Raw genomic sequence first — 23,936 nt, forward strand, 5'->3', positions numbered from 1 at the left:
GCTCCTGGAGAAGGGGCCCCAGGCGAGGATGAGGATGTGGGCATCTGATTCCATCAACACTGGGGCTTCCAACACACACAGCCTGGGCCTCGGAGACCTTGGCCCTGACCCGCCTCCCCCTGGCACTGGGCCGGGCACCTTGCGTGGTCCCCAGTCCCCGCAACACCTCCCTCACCCTGGTCACGTTCCAGGGCCCCTCTGAAGCACCTGCTGTGAGGGGATGTGGGTTGGGGGACAGGGACTTGGGCCTGAGCTGCTGGGTGTGGGGGGGTCGGGAACTCAGGCTGAGCGTGTGGCTGGGGACCAGACAGATGAGGACGGAGGAGGACATGCCGTGTGCCCACTGCCTGCCGAGGGGCTGGACCCACGCCCAGTCTAGGCCATGTCCCCCGAGGCCTGTGAACCTTCACTGTGACCCACTAAAACATTTGGGAGCTTTGAAAGCAGCCCCCGTCCTTGTCACTACACGATGACTCTGAGCGTCACGCCGTCCCTGCTGGATCCACCCTCCAGCCCCAGCAAGGCAGGCTGGGCCCCAGGCAGCAGGCGGTGAGGGCAGCGGGCACAGCCACCCTACAGCACACACAGGGTCACGGGGACGCGCCCACCACACCCTGTGCACACGCTCCTCACGGCACTGAGTTCACTGAGGGCGCTGGCCGTTTGTCTTCAGGAGTCCCACTGTGCCCCCCACCCTCACCCCTGTCCTGCTGGGGCTGCAGCTGGGTCCCGGGGCACAGGGCGGCCCTGGGCACCTTGTCATCTTGGTCCCTGTCGGGTGAGTTGCTGGCTCTCTGTGGAGCTGGCAGAGCTGTGGTTCAGCCTTGGAGGCCGGTCCTGGGGCCCAGCAGCCGTGGGGAGCACTGCCCGGTCCCGTGCCCACAGGGAATCACCTGGGCTGAGGAAGGGCCCACACACCGATGGGATTGGGGTCAGGCAGCGCACACCTGGCACTGAGATCCCGTGTCCCGAAGTGGGGACACGGCCCAGGGGCACCGTTCCGTGAGGGTCTCAAGATGGGGTCTCCTATTTCAATTTTCACTCCTGCACCTGTTAGCTGGGAACCTTCTAGAAGGAGGGGTGTCCTCAATCATGGAGTGGTTGTGAGCTGAGCACAGATCATGCCGGAAGGTACATGGCTTCTCCTTCACCAGCAACACAGTGCGGAGAGACCGAGACACAGAGACAGAGTAACCGAGAAACAGAGACAGAGAGACGCAGAGACAGAGACAGAGTAACAGAGATAGACAGAGACAGAGAGACGCAGAGACAGAGACAGAGTAACAGAGATAGACAGAGACAGAGAGACGCAGAGACAGAGACAGAGTAACAGAGATAGACAGAGACAGAGAGACGCAGAGACAGAGACAGAGTAACAGAGATAGACAGAGACAGAGAGACGCAGAGACAGAGACAGAGTAACAGAGATAGACAGAGACAGAGAGACGCAGAGACAGAGACAGAGTAACAGAGATAGACAGAGACAGAGAGAAAGACAGGGCCACAGAGAGACAGAGACAGAGAGACACAGAGACACAGAGAGAGACAGAAACAGAGACACAGAGACAGACAGAGACAGAGAGTTACAGAGAGACAGAGGCAGAGGGAGCTAGAGATTAAGAGTTACAGAGAGAAAGACAGAGATAGAGACAGAGACACAGGGATATGGAGAGACAGAGAGAGCTAGAGACAGACACAGGGATAAGGAAAGATACACAGAAACAGAGACAGAGATAGAGATAGTCACGGTCACATTCATACCCATGGTCACCTGCTCACACACTCACACACTCGCACACTCGCGCACTCGCACTTGCACACTTGCGCACACACACTCGCACACTCGTGCACACACACTCTCACACACTCACACGCTCGCACACTCACACACTCTTACACTGAGGTTCCCTCAGGCCCTGTCACTTCCGATGGGGCCTATGGCATGTCTAAGCCTCTGAACCACCAGCCCCTGGTTCACTGGTGTGTGCCCACCACACCCTGCCTTGGGGGTCCCCTCTGTGAACTGGGCACATGCTGTCCGCTCTGTTCATGGGTGGCCTGGGGGAAACAGGGCCCACCCAAGGCCTGGCTCAGGAAAGGCCTCAAACACACATGGCCCAGGAGCAAAGGGGCAGAGCTCAGCCTGCAGCTGGGAGTGGGCAGGGTAGTGGAGTGGGCAGAGGGACTGGAGGGCCTGCAGGTCTCCGGTGTCTCTGGGAAGGGGGCCCAGGAGCAGCCCAGTGTGGCCGGGCTGGCAGGGTTGAGGAGGTCAGGGCAGTGAGGGAGGGGTGACTAGGGTGCGTGGGGTGCTGGGGGACACTGGGTTTGCTCCGGCTGAGCCCAGGCAGTGCCCGAATCCCTGAGCTGCCAGGAGGAGAGCAGGGCCGGGGTCAGGCAGAGATGGGCCGCAGGGCTGAGGGCTGGGCCTGGCAGGGAGCAGTGGGTTGGTTGAGGGCACCATTACACGGAGGGCTGTGAGACGGGATCCCCCATTCCCTTCATTCCTTGTGCACGTTAGTGAGGAACCTTCTAGAAGTAGGACATTGCTCACGATGGGCGGGCACGAGCACAGATCTCGCAGGCTGGCATGCTGCCGTTAAGTGCCTCTCTTTACTTTCCAGATCTCAGAATGGCAAGCCCGTCCTTCGCTCCGGGGTCTTCAGTACAAGCTGCGCGGCCCTGGTGGGCATCGTACCTGGCACCCACGCTTTGGCTGGGCCCGAACCTTGCACCCTTCCAGCCCCCACGTGGCTTTCCCTTGGCCATACCGGCCTTTTGCCAGTCCTCCTACCTCACCCTAGGTCTGCCTGGCCCTGCCCTCCCTTCCCAGCCCCCCAGGGAGGCTGGAGGGTGCCCCTGCGTCCACCAGCACCAGCTCCTCATGGGCGAGTCTTCTGTGCACCAGTGGTGCTGACTCCTGTGGTGGGAATGGTGCCATGACAGTCCTGGGCCCTCCGCCTTCCTGCTTGGCAGGCTCTCCTGCTCCCTGAACCCTCACCGGGCACCTGCGAGCCCTGAGGGCCAGTGGGGGTCTCACAGCTGCTCCCTCCCACAGCCTAGCCTGGCGCCCCAGGGGTCTGCATCCAAGTGGCCAAGGGCTCCCTGCGGTCTCAGCCCAAGTGGGCCTTTGAGACTTCGTGTTCTCTGCAGGGTGGGACCTGCCCAAGGGCTGCTGGGGGCTTCCCAGGGGTCCTGTGGGTCCCAGCTCTGGGCAAGCTGGTGAGGAAAGTGGGTCCTGCCATGGCGGCCGGGTGGGCTGAACTTTCGGCATCTCTGGACTCAACAGCAGGTCCCTGGTGCGGCGCCCACCCCTCCCCCAGGCAGGTGTGAGGGCTCTGATCTGTTTCTCCTTGAGTGACTCATTCTGGGCAAACTTGGCCCTCAGGGCACATGCAAATGGCTGTTTGTTCCACACCGAAAACATGTTTCTTGCCCTCTGAGGCTGTTTCCAGAAATAGCTTGCACGATTCTCCACCTGCAGCTGCAGCCGCTGCCCACCCAGCATGGCCAGACTGGCCCAGGCCTCCAGATTCAGGGACACCCGCCCCCTCCCCCAGCGTGGCCAGGCTGGCCCAGGCCTCCAGATTCGGGGACACCCGCCCCCTCCCCCAGCGTGGCCAGACTGGCCCAGGTCTCCAGATTCGGGGACACCCGCCCCCTCACCCAGCGTGGCCAGACTGGCCCAGGTCTCCAGATTCGGGGACACCCGCCCCCTCCCCCAGCGTGGCCAGACTGGCCCAGGCCTCCAGATTCGGGGACACCCGCGCCCTCCCCCAGCGTGGCCAGACTGGCCCAGGCCTCCAGATTCGGGGACACCCGCCCCCTCCCCCAGCGTGGCCAGACTGGCCCAGGTCTCCAGATTCGGGGACACCCGTGCCCTCCCCCAGCGTGGCCAGACTGGCCCAGGTCTCCAGATTCGGGAATATCCAACCCCTCCCCCAGCATGGCCAGGCTGGCCCAGGCCTCCAGATTCAGGGACACCTGCCCCCTCCCCCAGCGTGGCCAGGCTGGCCCAGGCCTCCAGATTTGGGGACACCTGCCCCCTCCCCTAGCATGGCCAGGCTGGCCCAGGCCTCCAGATTTGGGGACACCTGCCCTCTCCCCCAGGACAGGTGCACTTGGGTTACTGACACTGGGCCCACCCTGCCAATGTCAACTTTATTGAACACAGTGGTTTTCAACTTGTTGCCATCTTTGGGACCAGGGCCCCAGGGGCAGCTCCCAGGTTGGCAGGAAGGGCAGGGGACCCAGCGCTGGCAGGGCTGGAGAGGGCAGTATGCTCAAGTCCCCAGGGCCCCCAGCCAACTCCTACCCCAGGTGCCCCAAGGAGGCTGAGCAGAGATGGCCCTGGTGGCCTGGGCACTGGCAACCCTATTGGTACAGGGCCTGTCTGGTGCAGGCCCCAACCTCCCCCATCCTCAGGGCCTGGTGGTCCCCACTGTGCAGAGAGAACACCGAGGCTCAGCAGGGCCAGGGACATGGCCTGAGGTTACATGGTGATGGGGGCTGGGTCTCCGGGCCTGGGGGCCGTGGTGGGTGCAGCACCCGGACTGTGGGCTGTGGCCTCCCTGCTCCCAGCTCTGCCACGCCCGTCTCCATCTGAGCCTCCAGCTCTGTCTTTCCTGCTGTCCCTGTCTCTGGCCACCCTTATGTCTCCCTGTCTCTCTCTCTGCCTCTCTGAAGGCATCTCCCTGCCTGAGTCTCTGTCTCTGTCCTGTCGTCGGTGTCTCGGACTCATCGCTGTCAAGCCTGTCTGTTGGGCGTTGTTCCGCCATCTTGCCTGTTTTGGCCTCTCTCTCTTTCTATGTGTCTCCGTCTGCGCCTCCTTTCTCCATCCATCTCCCTGTGTCTGTCTCTATCCCTCTCTCTCTTCCTGTCTATCCCTCCCTCCGTGCCTGGCCCTTTGCTGTGTCTTTCTTTGCCTCTGTCTCTCTGTCTCTTCGTGTCTCTGTGTGTGTCTCTGTCTCTCTGCTTCTGTCTCTGTCTTTCTGTATCTCTCTATCTCTGTTTCTCTGTCTCTTTGTGTCCCTCTGTGTCTCTCTCTGTCTCTGTCTTTCCATGTTTCTGTCTATATCTGCCTCTCTGCCTCTGTGTCTCTGTCTGTCTCTCTGTTCGTGCTCCTGTGTGTGTCTCTCTGTCTCTCTGTATCTCTGTCTATATCTCTGTCTCTCTCGTCTGTCTCTTCCTGTGCGTGTCTCTGTCTGTCTCTCTGCCTCTGTCTCTATCTCTCTCTGTCTTTTCATCTCTGTCTGTCTCTGCCTGTCTGTGTCATTTTGTGTGTCTGTTTCTGTATGTCTCTCTGTTTGTGTCTCTCCCTCTCTCTGTCTCTCCTTATCTCTCTCTCTCTATTTCTTTCTCTCTTTTTGTCTTTCTGTGTCTCTCTGTCTCTGTCTCGTCCTCTCTGTAGACATCTCTCTGTCTTTCTGTTGATGTCTGTCTGTTTCTCTTCACCTCTCTCTGTCTCTCTTTGTCTCTCTCTCTGTCTCTCTCTGTCTCTCTGTCTCCATCTCGGTCTCTCTTCTTATCTCTCTGTCTCTCTCACTTTCTGTATCTTTCTGTCTCTAACTGTCTTTCTCTTATCCCATCACTCTGTCTCTATCTGTCTCTCTATCTCTCTCTCTCTCTCTGTATCTCTCTGTCTCTATCTCTGTCTCTCTCTTATCTTTATCTCTATCTCTCTGTCTCTCATCTCTATCTCTGCCTCTTTATCTCTCTCTGTCTTTCTCTGTCTCTCTATCTCTGTCTCTTATCTCTATCTCTGTTTCTATCTCTGTCTATCTCTTTCTCTGTCTCTATCTCTGTCTCTCTCTTATCTCTATCTCACTGTCTCCATCTCTGTCTATCTCTGTCTCTCTGTCTCTATCTCTGTCTCTCTATCTCTGTGTGTTTCTCTGTCTCTCTGTATCTCTGTCTCTGTTTCTCTCATCTCTATCTCTGCCTCTTTATCGCTCTCTGTCTTTCTCTGTGTCTCTGTAATCTGTCTCTATCTCTTTGTCTCTACCTCTGTCTATCTCTGTCTCTGTCTTTCTCTGTCTCTCTGTATCTCTGTCTCTATCTCTGTCTCTCTATCTCTCTATCTCTCTCTGTCTCTGTCTCTGCCTCTCTATCTCTCTCTATCTCTCCCTGTCTCTCTGTATCTCTGTCTCTCCATCCCATGTGGGTCTGTGGGTTTCCCTGAGGCTCAGAGGCCTGTCTCGGCCAGCACAGATGGGGAACAGGGTGCGGGCTGGATGGTGGCCCCTTGGGAGCCAGGCCTGGGGGTGCAGGTGGGCCCGTGCTGCCGTGCCCCCAACTCACAGACAGGCCCTGGCTCTGGCCCAGCACCTGCTCAGCCGCTTCCAGCTGCAGGCTGAGCTCTGTCCGTTTGCTCCTGGGCCATGTGTGTTTGGAGCCTTTCCTGAGCCAGGCCTTGGGTGGCCCTGTTTCCCCCAGGCCGCCCACGAGCAGAGTGTAGGGCATGTGCCCAGCTCCCAGAGAGGACCTCTGAGGCGGGGTGTGGTGGGCACACTCCCGTGAGCCATGGGGCTGGTGGCCCAGAGGCTTGGACATGCTGTGGGCCCCATAGGAAGTGACAGGGCTTGAGGGAACCTCAGTGTGAGTGTGTGAGCGTGGGTGTGTGAGCGTGGGTGTGTGAGCGTGGGTGTGTGAGCGTGGGTGTGTGAGCGTGAGTGTGTGAGCGTGGGTGTGTGAGCGTGGGTGTGTGAGGGCGTGAGTGTGTGAGCGTGGGTGTGTGAGCGTGGGTGTGTGAGGGCGTGAGTGTGTGAGCGTGGGTGTGTGAGCGTGGGTGTGTGAGCGTGGGTGTGTGAGGGCGTGAGTGTGTGAGCGTGGGTGTGTGAGCGTGAGTGTGTGAGCGTGGGTGTGTGAGCGTGAGTGTGTGAGCGTGGGTGTGAACGTGACGGTGACTCTCTGTCTCTGTCTCTCTGTCTCTCTATCTCTCTATCTATCTCTGCCAATCTGTCTCGATCTCTCTCTGTCTCTACATCTGTCTCTCTGCCTCTATCTCTATCTCTCTCACTCTGTCTCTGTCTCTGTAACTCTCTTTATCTCTTACTGCCTGTTTCTCTCACTCTGTCTCTGTCTCTCTTTATCTCTGTCTTCGTCTCTGTCTCTCTGTAACTTTGTCTCTGTCTCTCTGTTTCTATCTCTGGTTTTCTCTGTCTGTCTCTGTCTATATCTCTGTCTCTATCTGTCTGTCGCTGTGTCTCTCTGTCTCTCTGTAACTATCTCTGTCTTTGTCTCTGTGTCTGTGTGTCTCGGTTTTTCTCTCTCTCTGTCTCTTTCTCTGTCTCTGCCTGTTTTTCTCTCTCTGTCTCTGCCAATGTCTCTTTCTGTATCTGTCTGTGTTTCTTTCTCTCTCTCTCTGTCTCTGTCTCTAACTCCTCATCTTTGTCTCTGTGTCTATTTGTGTCTGTGTGTCTCTCTGTGTCTCTGTTTCTTTCTCTGTCTGTCTCTCTGTGACCCTGTCTTTCTCTCTGTCTCTGTCTATCTCTGTTACTCTGTCTCTGTCTCTGCGTCTCTCTGTCTCTGTGTCTCGGTCTCTCCGCACTGGGTTCCTGGTGAAGGAGAAGCCATGTACCTTCCGGCATGATCTGTGCTCAGCTCACAACCACTCCATGATTGAGGACACCCCTCCTTCTAGAAGGTTCCCAGCTAACAGGTGCAGAAGGAGTGAAAATTGAAATAGGAGACCCCATCTTGAGACCCTCACGGAACGGTGCCCCTGGGCCATGTCCCCACTTTGGGACACGGGATCTCAGTGCCAGGTGTGCGCTGCCTGACCCCAATCCCATCGGTGTGTGGGCCCTTCCTCAGCCCAGGTGATTCCCTGTGGGCACGGGACCGGGCAGTGCTCCCCACGGCTGCTGGGCCCCAGGACCGGCCTCCAAGGCTGAACCACAGCTCTGCCAGCTCCACAGACAGCCAGCAGCTCACCTGACAGGGACCAAGATGACAAGGTGCCCAGGGCCGCCCTGTGCCCCGGGACCCAGCTGCAGCCCCAGCAGGACACGGGTGAGGGTGGGGGCCACAGTGGGACTCCTGAAGACAAACGGCCAGCGCCCTCAGTGAACTCAGTGCCGTGAGGAGCGTGTGCACAGGGTGTGGTGGGTGCGTCCCCGTGACCCTGTGTGTGCTGTAGGGTGGCTGTGCCCACTGCCCTCACCACCTGCTGCCCGGGGCCCAGCCTGCCTTGCTGGGGCTGGAGGGTGGATCCAGCAGGGACGGCGTGACGCTCAGAGTCATCGTGTAGTGACAAGGACGGGGGCTGCTTTCAAAGCTCCCGAATGTTTTAGTGGGTCACAGTGAAGTTTCACAGGCCTCGGGGGACATGGCCTAGACTGGGCGTGGGTCCAGCCCCTCAGCAGGCAGTGGGTACACGGCATGTCCTCCTCCGTCCTCATCTGTCTGGTCCCCAGCCACACGCTCAGCCTGAGTTCCCGACCCCCCCACACCCAACAGCTCAGGCCCAAGTCCCTGTCCCCCAACCCACATCCCCTCACAGCAGGTGCTTCAGAGGGGCCTTGGAACGTGACCAGGGTGAGGGAGGTTCTGCGGGGACTGGGGACCACGCAAGGTGCCCGGCCCAGTGCCAGGAGGAGGCGGGTCAGGGCCAAGGTCTCCGAGGCCCAGGCTGTGTGTGTTGGAAGTCCCAGTGTTGATGGGATCAGATGCCCACATCCTCATCCTCGCCTGGGGCCCCTTCTCCAGGAGCCCTGGGTTCAGTCAGAGTCCAGCCAAGGTCCCCTCCCTGGCCAGAGGCCTCACTGGCTTGGTCACCCTCACCTCACTGCCCCCACCGCCTCACCTCTGCCAGTCTGGGCACTCTGGGCTGCTCCTGGCCCCCTTCCCACAGACACGGACCCGCAGGTTCTCCAGGCCCTCCAGGCCCTCCACCCACTCCACAGCTCCTGCCCCTGCCCCTGTCCTGTTGACCTGCCAGCGTCCATCCCTGTCCTCGGGCTGCACCCTGCTGTCTGTCCTGTTCTCTGACCATCCCCCACTGTCTAGTCCCTCCTGGGACCCGAGGCTGTCCCAGGCCTCAGCGCCCAGGGCTGGGGTCGCAGTGCCCAGGGTCCCGGGACCTCTTGCTCCTGCCTCTGGCATGTTGTTACCCACCCTAGGCTCCCCAGCCTGATGTTCGGGGTCCCGTGTGGGTCTGTGGGTTTCCCTGAGGCTCAGAGGCCTGCCCCATCCGGCACAGACAGGGAACAGGGTGAGGGCTGGGTGGTGGCCCAGTGACCTCAGGAGCCAAGCCTTGGAGGTGCAGGTGGGCCCGAGCTGCCGTGCCCCCCACCCACAGAGAGGCCCCGACTCTGTCCCATCACCCGCTCGGCCGCTCCCAGCTGCAAGCTGAACTCTGCCCATTTGCTCCTGGGCCATGTGTGTTTGGGTGTGAGTGTGGATATGAATGTGACAGTGACTTAGTGTGTGGGTGTGAGCGTGGGTGAGGGTGTGAATGTGTATGGGGGTGTGTGTGTGGGGTATGTTTCTGTGTGTGTTTGTGTGTGAATGTTGTATAATAGCTGCAGTGTGTGGTGTGCGTTTGTGTGAGTGTGTGACGGGGCTTGCCCCTGAGTTCCTGGGCCCAGCTTGCTGCCTCTTTCTCCCTGTGTTCTCTGCCTCTGTTGTGTTCTCTGCCTCTGTTGTGTTCTCTGCCTCTGTTGTGTTCTCTGCCTCTGTTGTGTTCTCTGCCTCTGTTGTGTTCTCTGCCTCTGTTGTGTTCTCTCTGTATTTCTGTGTCCGTGTCTCCTTTTCCTTGTTCCCATCTCCTCTCTTTTTCTTCCATCTCTGTCTCTCCCTGTCTCTGTTTCTTCTTATCTCTCTCACCTCATCTCTCTCTTTGTCTCTTGTGTCTCTGTGTCTCACTGTTCTCGCCTCTGTCCCTCCCTGTCCCTGTCTCTTCTCTCTCTCCATCCCTATCTCTCTCTCTGTCTGTGTCTCTTATCTCTCTCCATCCCTATCTCTCTCTCTGTCTGTGTCTCTTATCTCTCCCCATCCCTGTCTCTCTCTGTCTGTGTCTCTTGTCTCTCCCCATCCCTGTCTCTCTCTGTCTGTGTCTCTTATCTCTCCCCATCCCTGTCTCTGTCTGTGTCTCTTATCTGTTCCCATCCCTGTCTCTCTATGTCTCTGTGTCTCTTATCTCTCCCCATCCCTGTATCTGTCTATGTCTCTGTGTCTCTCTGGGTCCCTGGTCCAATGTCCCCTTCCCAGAACCCCTGTTTCCCTGGTGTGGGGTGCAGGTCTTGCTGTGGCCCTGTGGGCTGTGCCTGTGCTGGACACAGCCTGCTGGGGCAGCTGCTCAAGCCCCAGGACTGGGCACTGCATCCTGGCTCTGGCCAAGGGCCCTGGGGAGAGCTGAGGGAGGTGCATGCAGGGTGTGGGGCCCACCATGGTCACTGCCAGATGCTCAGTGCCAGTGCCTCCCTTGGTCTGCTGTGTGGTGGGCACAGCCCTCATGAGGGCTGCCCATGGAGGACGCCTGCCTCCTGGAGAGCCTGGACAGGTGGACAATGACCTGTGCAGACCCTGGAGGAACCCAGGCTGGCCCTGGCTGGTCCCAGATGACCCCGGATAGCCCTGGCTGACCCTGGCAGAACCCAGGCTGGCCCTGGCTGGTCCCAGATGACCCCGGATAGCCCTGGCTGACCCTGGAGGAACCCAGGCTGGCCCTGGCTGGTCCCAGATGACCCTGGATGGCCCTGGCTGACCCTGGCTGACCCCAGATGACCCTGGCTGACCCTGGCTGACCCCAGATGACCCTGGCTGACCCCAGATGACCCTGGCTGACCCTGGCAGAAACCAGGCTGACCTTGGCTGACCCTGGCTGGCCCTAGTTGGCTCTGGCTGGCCCCAGCTGACCCTGGCTGACCCTGGCTGATCCTGTCTGACCCTGGATGATCTCAGATAGACCATAGTTGACCCTGGCTGACCTCTGCCAACCTTGGACCTGGAAAGCCCTGGCTGACCCTGGGTGGCTTGGGGCGGGGCCTCCCTGTGGCTGTAGCCCCTTGCTCAGGCCCCAGGCGCACCTGGCCAGGTCTCGGTTTTGGGGCATGTTTCTCAGAACAGCAGTTCTCTGGCTGGTACACCTGCCTGGGCTGTGTTCACAATGACTCAGCCGCCCCACAGGGCTATTTTGGGTATTTCTGCAGGTGATGGGGTACAAGAGGCTTCAGGAGAAAGAGAAAAACAAGAGAATACAAACAGCATGTCCTCCCCCCACCTTCCTGTACCCACTCCTGTACTGTACTCCCTCCCCAGTGGTAAATCCAGACCTGGGGACCCCTTAGGGGCTGGGGCTGTAGATCATGGGGCCTGGGCTGGTCCTCTTCCCACCAAGTCCTCCTGGGGCCTACACACCCCTCTGAGCCTAGAAAAAAATGGAGCAAGTCATGGGGGTCATTTCTTCATCTACCACCAAGTGCATGCATTGAGAGGGTCTCGGCTTCCCTGGAGACCTCACTCCACTGCTGCAGGTCACTCACTAATGAGGGCAAAGGTTCAGAAATCAGACAGGACTCAGTGTCTAGACAGACTGATACAGGCTCAGAAAAGGAGTAAGACTTCAAAATGAATATGTATAAGAAAAGGATCAGGAATCAGTGATCAGGGACAGGGATTCATGATCTGGTCCAGGGCTCAGTGGTCAGGATCAGGGCCCAGTGATCAGGACCAGGGCTCAGTAATCAGGACTAGGGCCCAGTGATCAGGACCAGGACCCAGCGATAGGGTCCAGGGCTCAGTGATCAGGAACAGGGCTCAGTGATCAGGAACAGGGCCCAGTGATCTGGTCCAGGGCTCAGTGATTTGGTCCAGGGCTCAGTGATCAGGAACAGGGGTCAGTGACTGGGTCCAGGGCTCAGTAATCAGGATGAGGGCTCAGTGATCAGGAACAGAGTTCAGTGATCAGGAACAGGGGTCAGTGACTGGGTCCAGGGCTCAGTAATCAGGATGAGGGCTCAGTGATCAGGAACAGAGTTCAGTGATCAGGAACAGGGGTTAGTGATCAGGAACAGGACTCAGTGATCAGGACCAGGGCTCAGTGATCAGGAACAGGGCTCAGTGATCAGGACCAGGGCTCAGTGATCAGGAACAGGGCTCAGTGATCAGGACCAGGGCCCAGTGATCTGGTCCAGGGCTCAGTGATTTGGTCCAGGGCTCAGTGATCAGGAACAGGGGTCAGTGACTGGGTCCAGGGCTCAGTAATCAGGATGAGGGCTCAGTGATCAGGACCAGCACTCAGTGATTGGGCCCGGGGCTCAGTGATCAGGAACAGGGCCCAGTGATCAGGACCAGAGCCCAGTGATCAGGAACAGGGCTCAGTGATCAGGACCAGGGCTCAGTGATCAGGACCAGTGCTCAGTGATCGGGTCTGGGGCTCAGTGATTGGGTCTGGGGCTCAGTGATCAGGTCCGGGGCTCAGTGATTGGGTCCGGGGCTCAGTGATCAGGAACAGGGCCCAGTGATCGGGTCCGGGGCTCAGTGATCGGGAACAGGACCCAGTGATCGGGTCTGGGGTTCAGTGATCAGAACCAGGGCTCAGTGATCAGGAACAGGGCCCAGTGATCGGGTCTGGGGCTCCACGATTGGGAACAGTGGCCAGTTATCAGGACCAGGGGCCAGTGATCTGTCCAGGGCTCAGTGATTAGAAACAGAGGTCAGTGGTCAGGATCAGAGCTCGGTTACCAGAAATAGGGCCCAACAATCAGGGTCAGGGCTCAGTGATAAATACCAGGGTTCAGTGATCAAAAGTAGGACTGAGTGATTAGAATCAGGGCCCAGTGATCAGGACCAGGACTGGATGATCAGCACCAGGACTCAGAAGTCAAGAGCAGAGCCCATCGATCAGGACCGGGATTCAGGGACCAGAACCAGGGACCATTGGTCAGAACCAGAGCCCAGTGATTAGGAACAAGACCCAGTGATGAGGGCCAGGGCTTAGTGGTCAGGACCAAGATTCAGGGATAAGAACAGGACCCAGTGATCAGGACCAGGGCACAGTGATCAGGGCCAGAGCTCAAAAATCAGGACCAGTACCCAGTGATCAGGACCAGGGCTCAGTGATCATAACTAGGGCTCAGTGATAAGACCAGGACTGAGTGACCAGGACCAGGGCCCAGTGATCTGGTCCAGGGCCCAGTGATTAGGACCAGGGCTCAGTGATGAGGGCCAGAGCTCAATGATCAGGACCAGGACCCAGTGATCAGGACCAGGGCTCAGTGATTGACTATTGACTAGGACCAGAGCTCAGTTATTGAGTGTTGACTGGGACAAGGGCTCAGTGGTGAGGACCAGAGCATAGTTAGCAGGACCAGGGCCCAGTGATCAGGGCCAGGGCTCATTGATCCAGAACATTGCCCAGAGATCAGGATCAAGACTCAGCAATCCAGCCAGGACTGAGTTATTAGGACCAGAGCCTAGTGATCCAGACCAGGGCTCAGTGATCATGACCAGGGCCCAGTGATCAGGACCAGAATTGAGTGATCAAGTCTAGGACTCAGGGATCAGGACCAAGACTGAGTGATCAGGACCAAGACTCAGTAATCAGGACCAGGGCTCAGGGGTAAGGACCAGAGCACAGTTAGCATGACCAGGGCCCAGTGATCAGAAACAAGGCCCTTTGATCAGGGCCAGGGTTCATTGATCAGGAGCAGGTTTCAGTGATTAGAATCAGGGCTCAGTAATCAGGACCAGGGCCCAGTGACCAGGATCAGGGTCTAATAATCAGGACCAGGGCTGAGTGATCAGGTCTAGGGCTGAGTGATGAGGACCAGGATGGAGTGATCAGGACCAGTGCTGTGTGATCTGGACCAGGACTGAGTGATCAGGACCAGTGCTGTGTGATCTGGACCAGGGCTGAGTGACCAGGACCAGGGCTGAGTGATCAGGACTAGGGCTGAGTCACCAGGAACAGGGCTGAGTGATGAGGACCAGGGCTGAGTGACCAGGACCAGGGCTGTGTGATCTGGACCAGGGCTGAGTGACCAGGGCTGAGTGACCAGGACCAGGGCTGAGTGATCAGGTCCAGGGTCAAAAACAGGAGTAGGACTCAGTGATCAGGACTAAGGCTCAGTGATCAAGGCTAGAATTGAGTGATCAGGAACAGGGCCCAAGTAGTAGGACCAGAGCTCAGTGATCGGTAAAAGGGCCCACTGGTCAGGACCAGGGCCTTGTGATCAGGATGAGGACTTAGTGAGGAGGACTAGGGCTATCTAGGTTATGGGGAACAGGGATCCCACATAGTTCTTGGGAGCAGGCTTCTTTGCCATGGTCTCTGGTGAATCCAGCATTCATCCTTGGGCCTCAGCCTCATTCAAGATCACGTTGTTTCTTGGTTTTGGGACTAGGGGTACCCTCTGTCCATGCCCACCATGACCACCATGACACCCAGGGGGACTTTGAAGCAGGCGTCCTCCGGTCTAAAGCCACCACCCTTTCCCTGACCCCCATCTCCTCATTCAGAGTCCGTGAACATTTTCCTTGGGACCACTTTATTGCACCTGGAAGGGATGTGAGTAAGGGCGGGTAGGTGATTTCTGAAAGGGCTGAGTTCTGGCAAGCATAGCTGGCTTCTCCAAGAGGTTCCTCCATACTTCCTCCCTGCAAAGACAGAGGGGTCACAGCCTGAAGGAGCAGCACCCTTGCCAATGCCCTCTGTCCTAGCCCTGGCCTGGCTCATGGGAGCCTGGACGGAATCCTGGTTACTGTACTGGAGGGAAGCTCAGCCCTGACCCTGGGCCTGCCTGTGTCCTCAGTGTCTGTGAAGGGCCCCCCAGGAGAGCACGTGCCCCCACAGTGGGAGCAGGTGGTGCTCTCCTCACAGCCAAGCACTGCAGCCCACCCCGTCCACTGTGGGCTCATCCCTCTCCTGGGCTCCTACCTGTGCCTTGCTGGCTCTCGCTCAGTACTGGGGGCCCTCCCTGTTGCCAGATGGACCCCGGACGCTGGTCACGGTCAGTGCTGTGCTATAGAACAGGCTCAGCAGGAAGAGGGTGAGGAAGGTGATGGTGGTGGGCCACAGGTTGGCACCAGGGGTCTCCTCCTCCAGGGTCTCCTGCGGCAAGTCCAGCACCACATAGGGAGGCAGCATCTGCCAATCTGTAACACAGCAAGAGCCTTCCAGGCCCAGACTCATGTGAATAGTGGGTATGCTTCCTTGGGGTCTGGGGACAGTGGGGTCTGGGTCCCCATCTAAGGCCTGAGACTCCCCCAGGGAGGATGAGGAGGCAGGGTCCCAGGTGAGGGGCTGGGACTTTCTGTCTTTGAGGTTCTTAGGGCACTTCAGGGAGAGACTCAGCAGGGCAGAAAGTGGACACCATCTGCTTCTCCAAGGGTAGTTTGAGCCCAAGGTACCCTCCCACCCCCCCAGCCCCCCACTCCCACCCCATCTCAGTCCCAGCCACGTATTCAGTGACTGGGTCCTGGGGCCAGAGAGGACCAGATACACCCACCCTCAGGGATATCTGGATCCAAGACGGAGACCTGGGTCTGACATTCAGTGTGCCAAAGATTGAATGGGCAAGACCAGAGGCCTCTGTTGCCTTCCCAGGGAATGTGGCTGAGGGGTTACAAGGGAGGGCCAGGTGAGGGCTACCAGCACGGGCATTCTTATTTTCCTCAGGGTCTCAGGGCATAGACCTCCCTCGTACAGCTGTACCTGTTTGTCACATGCTGATACATCCAGTCATTCACCTATCTTTCTATCCTTCCGTCCATCTATCCATCCATCCATCTACAGAGCTATTATCTGTATATCCACCCCTCCATTGATAACACTCTTACCCACTCACCCATCCATTCATCCTCCATTCATCTATTAATATAAGGCTATCATTTAAATATCCACCCATGTATCTATAAAGCTATTTTCCATCCATTCATCCTTCTTCCATCTATCCATCCATCCATCCACTCATCCATCTATAAAGCTATTTTCCATCCATTCACTCATCCATCCATAAAGCAATTCTCCATCCATTTATCTTCCATCCACCTATCCTCCATAGATCTACCCACCCACCCATCTATCCTCAATCCTCCATCCATCCACCCATCCTCCATTCACCCCTCCATCTATCTTCCGTCCTCCATCCACCCATCCATCCTCCATCTGCCCACCCATCCATCATCCATCCATCCATCCATTCATCTCCCATCCTTCATTCATCCACTCATCCATTCTCCATCCACCCGTCCACCTATCCTTCATCCATCCATCCATCATATATCCATCCGTCCACCCTCCATCAGCCATTTACCCACCCATCCATGTTACCACCCATCCATCCTCCATCTACCAATCCATCCGCCCATCCATTCATTATATGTCCTAGGATCTACCTATGTGTCTGCCTGATCTCTGTCTGCTGGTTCAGCCCCTCATCTATTGATTCTCCCTCTTTCCCTGTCTCTTTAAAAGCCCCTCCTCTGGGCCAGGTCCTGGGTCCCATGGGCTGGAAGGCTTCTCTGTGGCAGGGCTTCCTTGGGTGACCTGTTGCTCTCACCCTCTGGTGACTGGACCCTCAAGGGTGACAGTAACCTCCACCTCACCTTGGCCCTGAGAACAGAGGGAGGCAGCCAGAAGGCGGGGGCCCCTGGGGAGGCCCGGAAGATGTCTAAGGCAAGAGCAGGGGCCCCACTGCCCCCTTGTGGGAGTCCTGGTGCCAGGTGTCCCCACAGTGGTTGTGGCACAGTTCTTCCACTCCTGGGAGCCCCAAGCAGAAGCCAGAGACAGGCAGAGGGGCCCTGGGCAGGCCCTGTTTCACTGGCCTGCTTCTGATGCTACCCCACGCGGCCCCTCCCTGTCTATGCTTAGGGTCCTAGTTGGGCTTAGGAAGGGATGGGAGACTTGGCCAGGCAGGGAGCAGGGGCTGCCTGGGAGGGGGTCTGTGGAGTTGGTCCCTGAGCTGTGCACAATGGAAACACAGGGAGGCCAGAGGGGCCTGGGGCAGCAGGCTGAGCCTGGGAATGCCCGCTGGGGGCTTGGGAGGGGACTCCCCTGGCTTTTCTGGAGCTGGGTCTGGGCTGTGAACGTTCTGCTCCTGCAGGGCTCAGGCGTATATGTGGCTGTGAGTGTGCACGTGTGTCCGTGTGCCCCGTACAGAGCAGTGTGGTTAAGGGGAGGTGCCCCTTTCTGGATGCGTCAGTGGGGACATCCTGAGGCCCACCTACTAGGGTGGTGGGGCCCTCCTGGAGCTTGTCCTCCCAGGGGGGCCCTGGAGTCCAGCCCCTCACTCCCTCGCTGCTCCTCCCGCTACCTGCCTCTTTCTCGGCCAGCCTGCTCTTCTCACACTCTCTATTCCCTCCCAGCTGCAGCCAGAGGCGGCTCTCTCAGGGACAAACGGCCATGCCGCTGCCCACTCAGAACTCTCCGGGGCATGTGCGTCTCTCAGAACCCACCCTGGGCGGTGCCTGCCTCGGCAGACCTAAGATTTCACACCAGCGAGGCCTCCTGCACCACACACTCTGACACTCACAACTCACACTCACACCAGGGTGGAAAGGCTCACGGGAGTGCCAGGGCCCCCCGAGGCTCAGGGCAGGGGTGTTCTTCCCTCTCCGTGCCCCGGCCCTTTCCCACGTGCTGAGACCCTGAGGATGGATAGAGGCGCCGGATGGAAGCGTGGGGCTGCTTGGGGGAGCATGGAGTTTATTCAGGGGTGGGGACAGGCGGGCGGCTCAGTAGCAGGTGCCGTCCACTTCCGCCATGACCACAGACACATTGACGTGGGTGGGTTTACCCGCCAGGCGGTCGATGGTCTTCTGTGTGAAGGCCAGCGGCAGGGCCTCGTGGCCCACCATGCAGGAGAAGGTGTCCCCCTTCTTCCAGTCCTCGGCTGCCACGCGCAGTATGCTGGTCACGGCGAAGGTGGTGGTGCCCTGGCTGGGCTCCTTCCGGGATTCCCAAGTCAGGTACTTGTCACGGGGCAGCTGCTCTGTTCCCTTCAGCCAGCGAACCAGCACGTCCTCGGGGCTGAAGCCGCGTGCCAGGCACGTCAGCGTCACCAGCTCGTTCAGGGCCAGCTCCTCCGACGGCGGCGGCAGCAGGTGGACCTCGGGCCGGAACGTGTTTCCTGGAGGTAGAGAGCCAGGTCAGGGGCTGGGCAGGGGATGAGAGAGCCTCTACCGCTCTGGTGGGCACCCCGGGCTGTGTCCTGGCCCCCTCAGCCTGCCTCAGTTTCCCTCTGCACTTGGCATGAGCACCCAAGCCCAGGACCGGGAGGGAGGAGGCAGGCTGGGAATATGCTTTGCAAACCAGAGCCCCGAGCAGGGTCTGGACCCACCGGATTTTGAGATGGTGGCAGTTAGTGGGGTCTTCAACTCAGGGTGATTAGCAGTGCAGTTGAAGGTCACCCTATTGTTCCATGGCTCGGCACAGCCGGGCAGGACACTGGACACACTGTAGCAGCCACAGGGGTCATGCTCAGGTGACTGTTGGACAGCATTCTTCCCACTTGAGGGCGTCCAGGCGAAGGTGGCACCCGAGGGATCTCTCAGGCCGGTCAGTGTGCACGTGAGGTTCGCCTCGGAACCTAGGAGCAGGTCCTCGAGGGCCGGCCGGCGCAGCGACAGTCGGGGTTTGTCACATAAGCGACAGTTGGGTGGGGGAACTGCAGTGGAGAGATGGCCTGAGCTGGTCAGCACGCCCTTCCCCGTGCCCCCGCCTTGCCCCTCCTGGCCTGTCTACCACCACCTCCTGGGGCTCGGCCCACAGTCCACTCTGGTGTGAGTGAAGGGGCGGCTCCCTGTGGGGAACACAGGTCCAGGCGCAGTGTCAGGGCAGGCTGGGATGGCCCCGCCCCACTCCCCAGCCTGCCCTCTGACCTCTGCAGGGCACAGCCACATCCTGTCTGGGATTTGTATAGTGCTCCACGTGGCATGTCACGGACTCGCTGGCTGGGCACTGTGCAGCTGGCAGGGTCAGCTGGCTGCTCGTGGTGTACAGGCCCCCGGAGGCGTCCTGCCTGGGCGGGAAGTTTATGACGGTCACGCCCGCTCCGCTTTTGCTCCAGGTCACGTTGAGTGGCTCCTGGGGGAAGAAGCCCTGGACCAGGCAGGCGACGACCACGTTATCTGACTGGGTGCCCTCGAGGCTCAGCGGGAAGACCTTGGGTCTGGTCGGGGATGCTGGAACACAGAATGCGCTGTGAGGACGCGGCCCTCATGCCATGTCCCCAGGAGAACAGGCTGCGCCTGCCTCTCCTCTACACTGGAGGAACCCAGCACAGAGAGGCCTGGTGACGGCCCCAAGGTCACACAGCTCCTGCACCACAGGCCTGCATTTGGACCTGGCTGTCTGATCCCAGCGACACGGTTTCTGAACATGCTCCTCAGATAGGGCCTCTGACCCAGGCCATCCCAGACACAAGTTGTATTAAACAGGGCTCTGCTATGGAGTGGCCGAGTCCCCTGAGCTCCCTGACTGCAGCTCCTGCTCTGGGTGGGGGACATATCTTGCTCTCTCCCCTGAAGCTAGAGAGGATCTTGGCGGGGGCTCTGAGGAGGTAGCCTGGGCTCTGAGTGCTGTGTGCTTGGGGTAGGGGTGGGACGGCTTGGCTGTGACCCCACCTCCCTGTCCCCAGTCAGGGTCTCAGTCCAACACCCACCACTCCACGAGCCCCACCCCAGGCCCAAACAAGCCACAGTGGACCCCTGTGGCCTATGAGGTCTCAGGACCAGAGGCCAACAGGCTAAGCCATGTCCCCGCCAGGCCCTCCAGGGCAGGGCCTGCTACACCAGGGAGCTCTGGGCCGAGCCCATTCCAAATTTCCTTCAGGCAATGGGCAAGAGGAAAGACAGAATCATGGTGCAACAGAGCTGCATGGCCCTCAGAACCCTAAGAACACAGCTGGGCTCAGGGCTCTGCAGGTGGAGTCACACTCAACCCACAGCCTCCTTCCCACATTAGCAGCCACCTCAGCCCATCCAGCCCAGCCCAGGCTAGTCCAGCTCAGTCCAGTCCAGTCCAGCCCAAGTCAGCCTAGCTCAGCTCAGCCCAGCTCAACCCAGGTCAGCCCAGCTCAACCCAGGTCAGCCTAGCCCAGGACAGCCTAGCTCAGTACAGCCTAGCTCAGTACAGCTCAGCTCAGCTCAGCTCAGCCCAGCCCAGCCCAGTCTAACCCAGTCCAGCCCAACCCAGCTCAGCTGAGCTCAGCCAAACCCAGCTCAGCTCAACCCAGCTCAGCTCAGCCCAGCTCAGTCCAGCCCAGTCTAGCTCACCCCAGCCTGGTTCCAGGTCAACCCAACCCAGCTCAGCCCAGCCCAGCTCAGTCCACCTAAGCTCAGCCAGCTCAGCCCAGTCCAGCCCAGCCCAGCCCAGTCCACCTAAGCTCACCCAGCCCAGCCCAGCCCAGCCCAGCCCAGCCCAGCCCAGCCCAGCTCAGCTCAGCCCAGCCCAACCCAGCCCAGCCCAGCTGAAACCAGCCTAGCTCAGCTCAGCTCAGCCCAGCCCAGCTTAGCTCAGTCCACCTAAGCTCCCCCAGCTCAGCCCAGTCCAGCTCAGTCCAGCTCAGCCCAGCCCAGCCCAGCCCAGCCCAATCCAGCCCAATCCAGCCCAATCCAGCCCAGCCCAGCCCAGCCCAGCTCAGCCCAGTCTAGCTCAGCCCAACCCAGCTCAGCACAGTCCAGGTCAGTCTAGCTTAGCCCAGCCCGGCCCAGTCCAGCTTAGCTCAGCTCAGACCGACTCAGCCCAGCCCAGCTCAGCTCAGCTCAGCCCAGCCCAGCCCAGCCCAGCCCAGCCCAGCTCAGCCCAGCCCAGCCCCACCGGGTCCAGCTCAACCCAGCCCAAGCTTAGCCCAGCCCAGCCCAGCTTAGCCTAGCCCAGCTGAACCTGGCTCAGCCAAGGTCAACCCAACCCAGCTCAGCTCAGTCTAGCTCAGCCCAGCCCAGCTCAGCCCAGTGTAGCTCAGCTTAGCCTAGCTCAGCTCAGGTCAGCCCAGTCCAGCTCAGTCCACCTAAGCTCACCCAGCCCAGCCCAGCCCAGCCCAGCTCAGCCCAGCCCAGCTCAGCCCAGCCCAGCTTAGCCTAGCCCAGCTGAACCCAGCTCAACCCAGGTCAACCCAAACCAACCCAGCTCTGCTAAGTCTAGCTCAGCCCAGCCCAGCTCAGCCCAGTTCAGTCCAATCCAGCCCAGTTCAGCTCAGCCCAGTTCAGTCCAATCCAGCCCAGTTCAGCTCAGCCCAACCCAGCTCAGTCCAGCCCAGCCCAGCTTAGCCTAGCCCAGCTGAACCCAGCTCAGCCCAGGTCAACCCAACCCAGTTCAGCTCAGCCTGGGTCAACTCAACCCAGCCCAGCCCAGCTCAGCACAGTCCAGGTCAGTCTAGCTCAGCTCAGCCTAGCCCAGCCCAGCCCAGCCTAGCTCAGTCCAGCCTAGTCCAGCCCAGTCCAGCCCAGCCCAGCCCAGCCCCGCCGGGTCCAGCTCAACTCAGCTCAGCTCAGCTCAGCCCAGCCAAGCCCAGCCCAGCCCAACTCAGCCTACCCCAGCGCAGCCCAGCCCAGCTCAGCCCAGCTCAGCTCAGCCCAACCCAGCCCAAGCTCAGCCCAGCCCAGCTTAGCCTAGCTGAACTGAACCCAGCTCAACCCAGATCAACCCAACCCAACCCAGCTCAGTCCAGCCCAGTTCGGCCCAGTGTAGCTCAGCTTAGCCTAGCTCAGCCCAGCCCAGCTCAGCCCAGCCCAGCCCATCCCAGCTCAGCCCAGCCCAGCCCAGCCCAGCCCAGCCCAGCTCAGCTCAGCCCAGCCCAGCCCAGCTCAGCCTAGCCCAGTCCAGCCCAGCGTAGCTCACCCCAGCCTGGTTCAGCTCAGCTCAGCTCAGCCCATCCCAGTCCAGCTCAGCTCAGCCCAGCCCAGCTCAACCCAGCTCAGCTCAGCCTAGCCCAGCCTAGCTTAGCCCAGCCTAGCTCACCCCAGCCTGGCTCAGCCCAGCCCAGCCTAGCTCAGCCCAGCCTAGCTCACCCCAGCCTGGCTCAGCCCAGCCCATCCCAGTCCAGCTCAGCTCAGCCCAGCTCAGCTCAGCCCAGCCCAGCTCAGCCCAGCCCAGCTTAACCCAGCTCAGCTCAGCCCAGCCCAGCCTAACTCAGCCCAGCCTGGTCCAGTTCAGCCTGGCTCAGCCCAGCCCAGCTCAACTCAGCTCAGCTCAACTCAGCCCAGCTCAGCCCATCCCAGTCCAGCTCAGCTCAGCCCAGCCCAGCTCAGCCCAGCCTAGCTCAGCCCAGCCCAGCTCAACTCAGCTCAGCTCAGCTCAACTCAGCCCAGCTCAGCCCAGCTTAGTCCACTTAAGCTTACCCAGCTCAGCCCAGCCCAGCCCAGCCCAGCCCAGCCCAGCCTAGCTCAGGCCAGATCAGCTCAGCCCAGCCTAGCTTAGCACAGCCCAGGTCAGCCTAGCTCAGCCCAGCCCAGCCCAGCCCAGCCCAGTCCAGCTCAGCTCAGCCTGACTCAGCCCAGCTCAGCTCAGCCCAGCCCAGCCCAGTCCAGCCCAGTCCAGCCCAGCCCAACCCAGCCTGGTCCAGTCCAGCTCAGCCCAGCTCAGCCTCAGCCCAGCTCAGCCTCAGCCCAGCTTAGCTCAGCCCAGCCCAGCCCAGCCCAGCCCAGCCCAGCCCAGCCCAGCTCAGCCCGGCCCAGTCCAGCTCAGCCCCAGCCCAGCCTCAGCCCAGTCCAGCTCAGCCCAGCCTCAGCTCAGCTCAGCTCAGCCTCAGCCCAGCTTAGCTCAGCCCAGCCTCAGCTCAGCTCAGCCTAGCCCAGCTCAGCCCAGTTCAGCTCAGCCCCATCCAACTCAGCCTAGCTCAGCCCAGGGCAGCCCAGGGCAGCCCACATGGACGTGTATCAACTGGCTCCAGGTCATCTTCTCCTCTGCCCTCTGGCTCGGCTCAGCCTAGGCCTCAGCTCAGCCATGAAAGCTGTTCACCTTGTATCCCAGGAAGGGCTGGGTCATCCCAGTTTAGGCCTGGCCAGCCTGGCTTAGCCCCAGTGCCCAGATCCTTCCTGCCCGGTTAGGAAGTCCTGTCCTGTGGTTCCAGAGTCTCTGTGGTGGCCTCTTTTGTCCTTCCCTCTTATCTTGGTGCCTGTTATCCACCTTTTGCTTCCAGAAGGGGCCAGGACCAGCCTGGCTGGACTCTTCAATGTGCGGAGGAGGAGATGCAGGCCTGGAGACCTCCAAGACCTACCTGGTCAGGCTGTTGGAGGACCCACCGGGCTGAGTGGGTGGCCTCCGGTGTGCAGGCCGTCATGGCAGGTGCACCCTCACAGGCGTGTGGCGAAGAGGGGCTGCTGTGGGGAGGGTGCCCAGGCCCGGCCCAGGCCCTGCCCTGATGGCCGTCTGTCCTTAGCAGACCCCTGCTCCGCCGCTCTGCCTGTGTCCACAGATGTGGCTGGATGCTGAGGGGCTGGAGGGGAGGGCCTGCATGCCTGTATGTCTGGCCTACAGATGGGGTCACTCGCCCACTTCCTGCCCCAGCAGACACGGCCGTGCGGCTCCACGTCATGTCTGGTCTGTGGTCTGGCTGTGGTGGGGCCAGGTGTGTATGGCCAGGGCTCTGTGACCCCACCGGCCATGGAGCTTCACGGCTCCACATGGCTCCACAGGGCGGGGTGGGGGCCACAATTCAGGGAAACAGGAACAGACACGGTTGGAGGCTCAGAGACCCTGAGACAGAGATGGCAAGGGGAGACACAGGGCCAGAGAGGATCCCCCACCGCCCGCAGGGGAAGGGCACCTGTGAGTGGACCCCCAGTGAGGGGCCTTGGGCCGCCAGGGTGGGCATCCGGCTGGGGAGAGTGAGTCTTGTGCTGCTGGGTTGGAGCCACTCCGGCCTGGCCTCCCTCAGCCTGCCCCATGGGCCACGGGGGGTCCCAGACTGCAGCCCAGGGTGGGGACATGGGGGGCACCCCGTCTCCTAGCTGCAGCCCTGCAGGTCAGGTTGGCCAAGGTGCCTGCTCTACCC

The 23,936-nt window shown here is 59.9% G+C and overlaps 1 gene segment (V, D, J or C); it reads right to left on the bottom strand.

The window, feature by feature from the left end:
• Positions 1 to 17,627: 17,627 nt before the first annotated feature.
• Positions 17,628 to 23,477, bottom strand: LOC720839 (Ig alpha-1 chain C region-like). The segment is given in 4 exon segments: positions 17,628 to 18,071; positions 18,282 to 18,608; positions 18,823 to 19,091; positions 23,438 to 23,477. Coding segments are annotated over 4 exon segments (1,031 nt in total).
• Positions 23,478 to 23,936: the final 459 nt, after the last annotated feature.

The sequence above is a fragment of the Macaca mulatta genome, chromosome 7 (assembly GCF_049350105.2).
Source record: "Macaca mulatta isolate MMU2019108-1 chromosome 7, T2T-MMU8v2.0, whole genome shotgun sequence".
Taxonomy (NCBI): Eukaryota; Metazoa; Chordata; class Mammalia; order Primates; family Cercopithecidae; genus Macaca; species Macaca mulatta.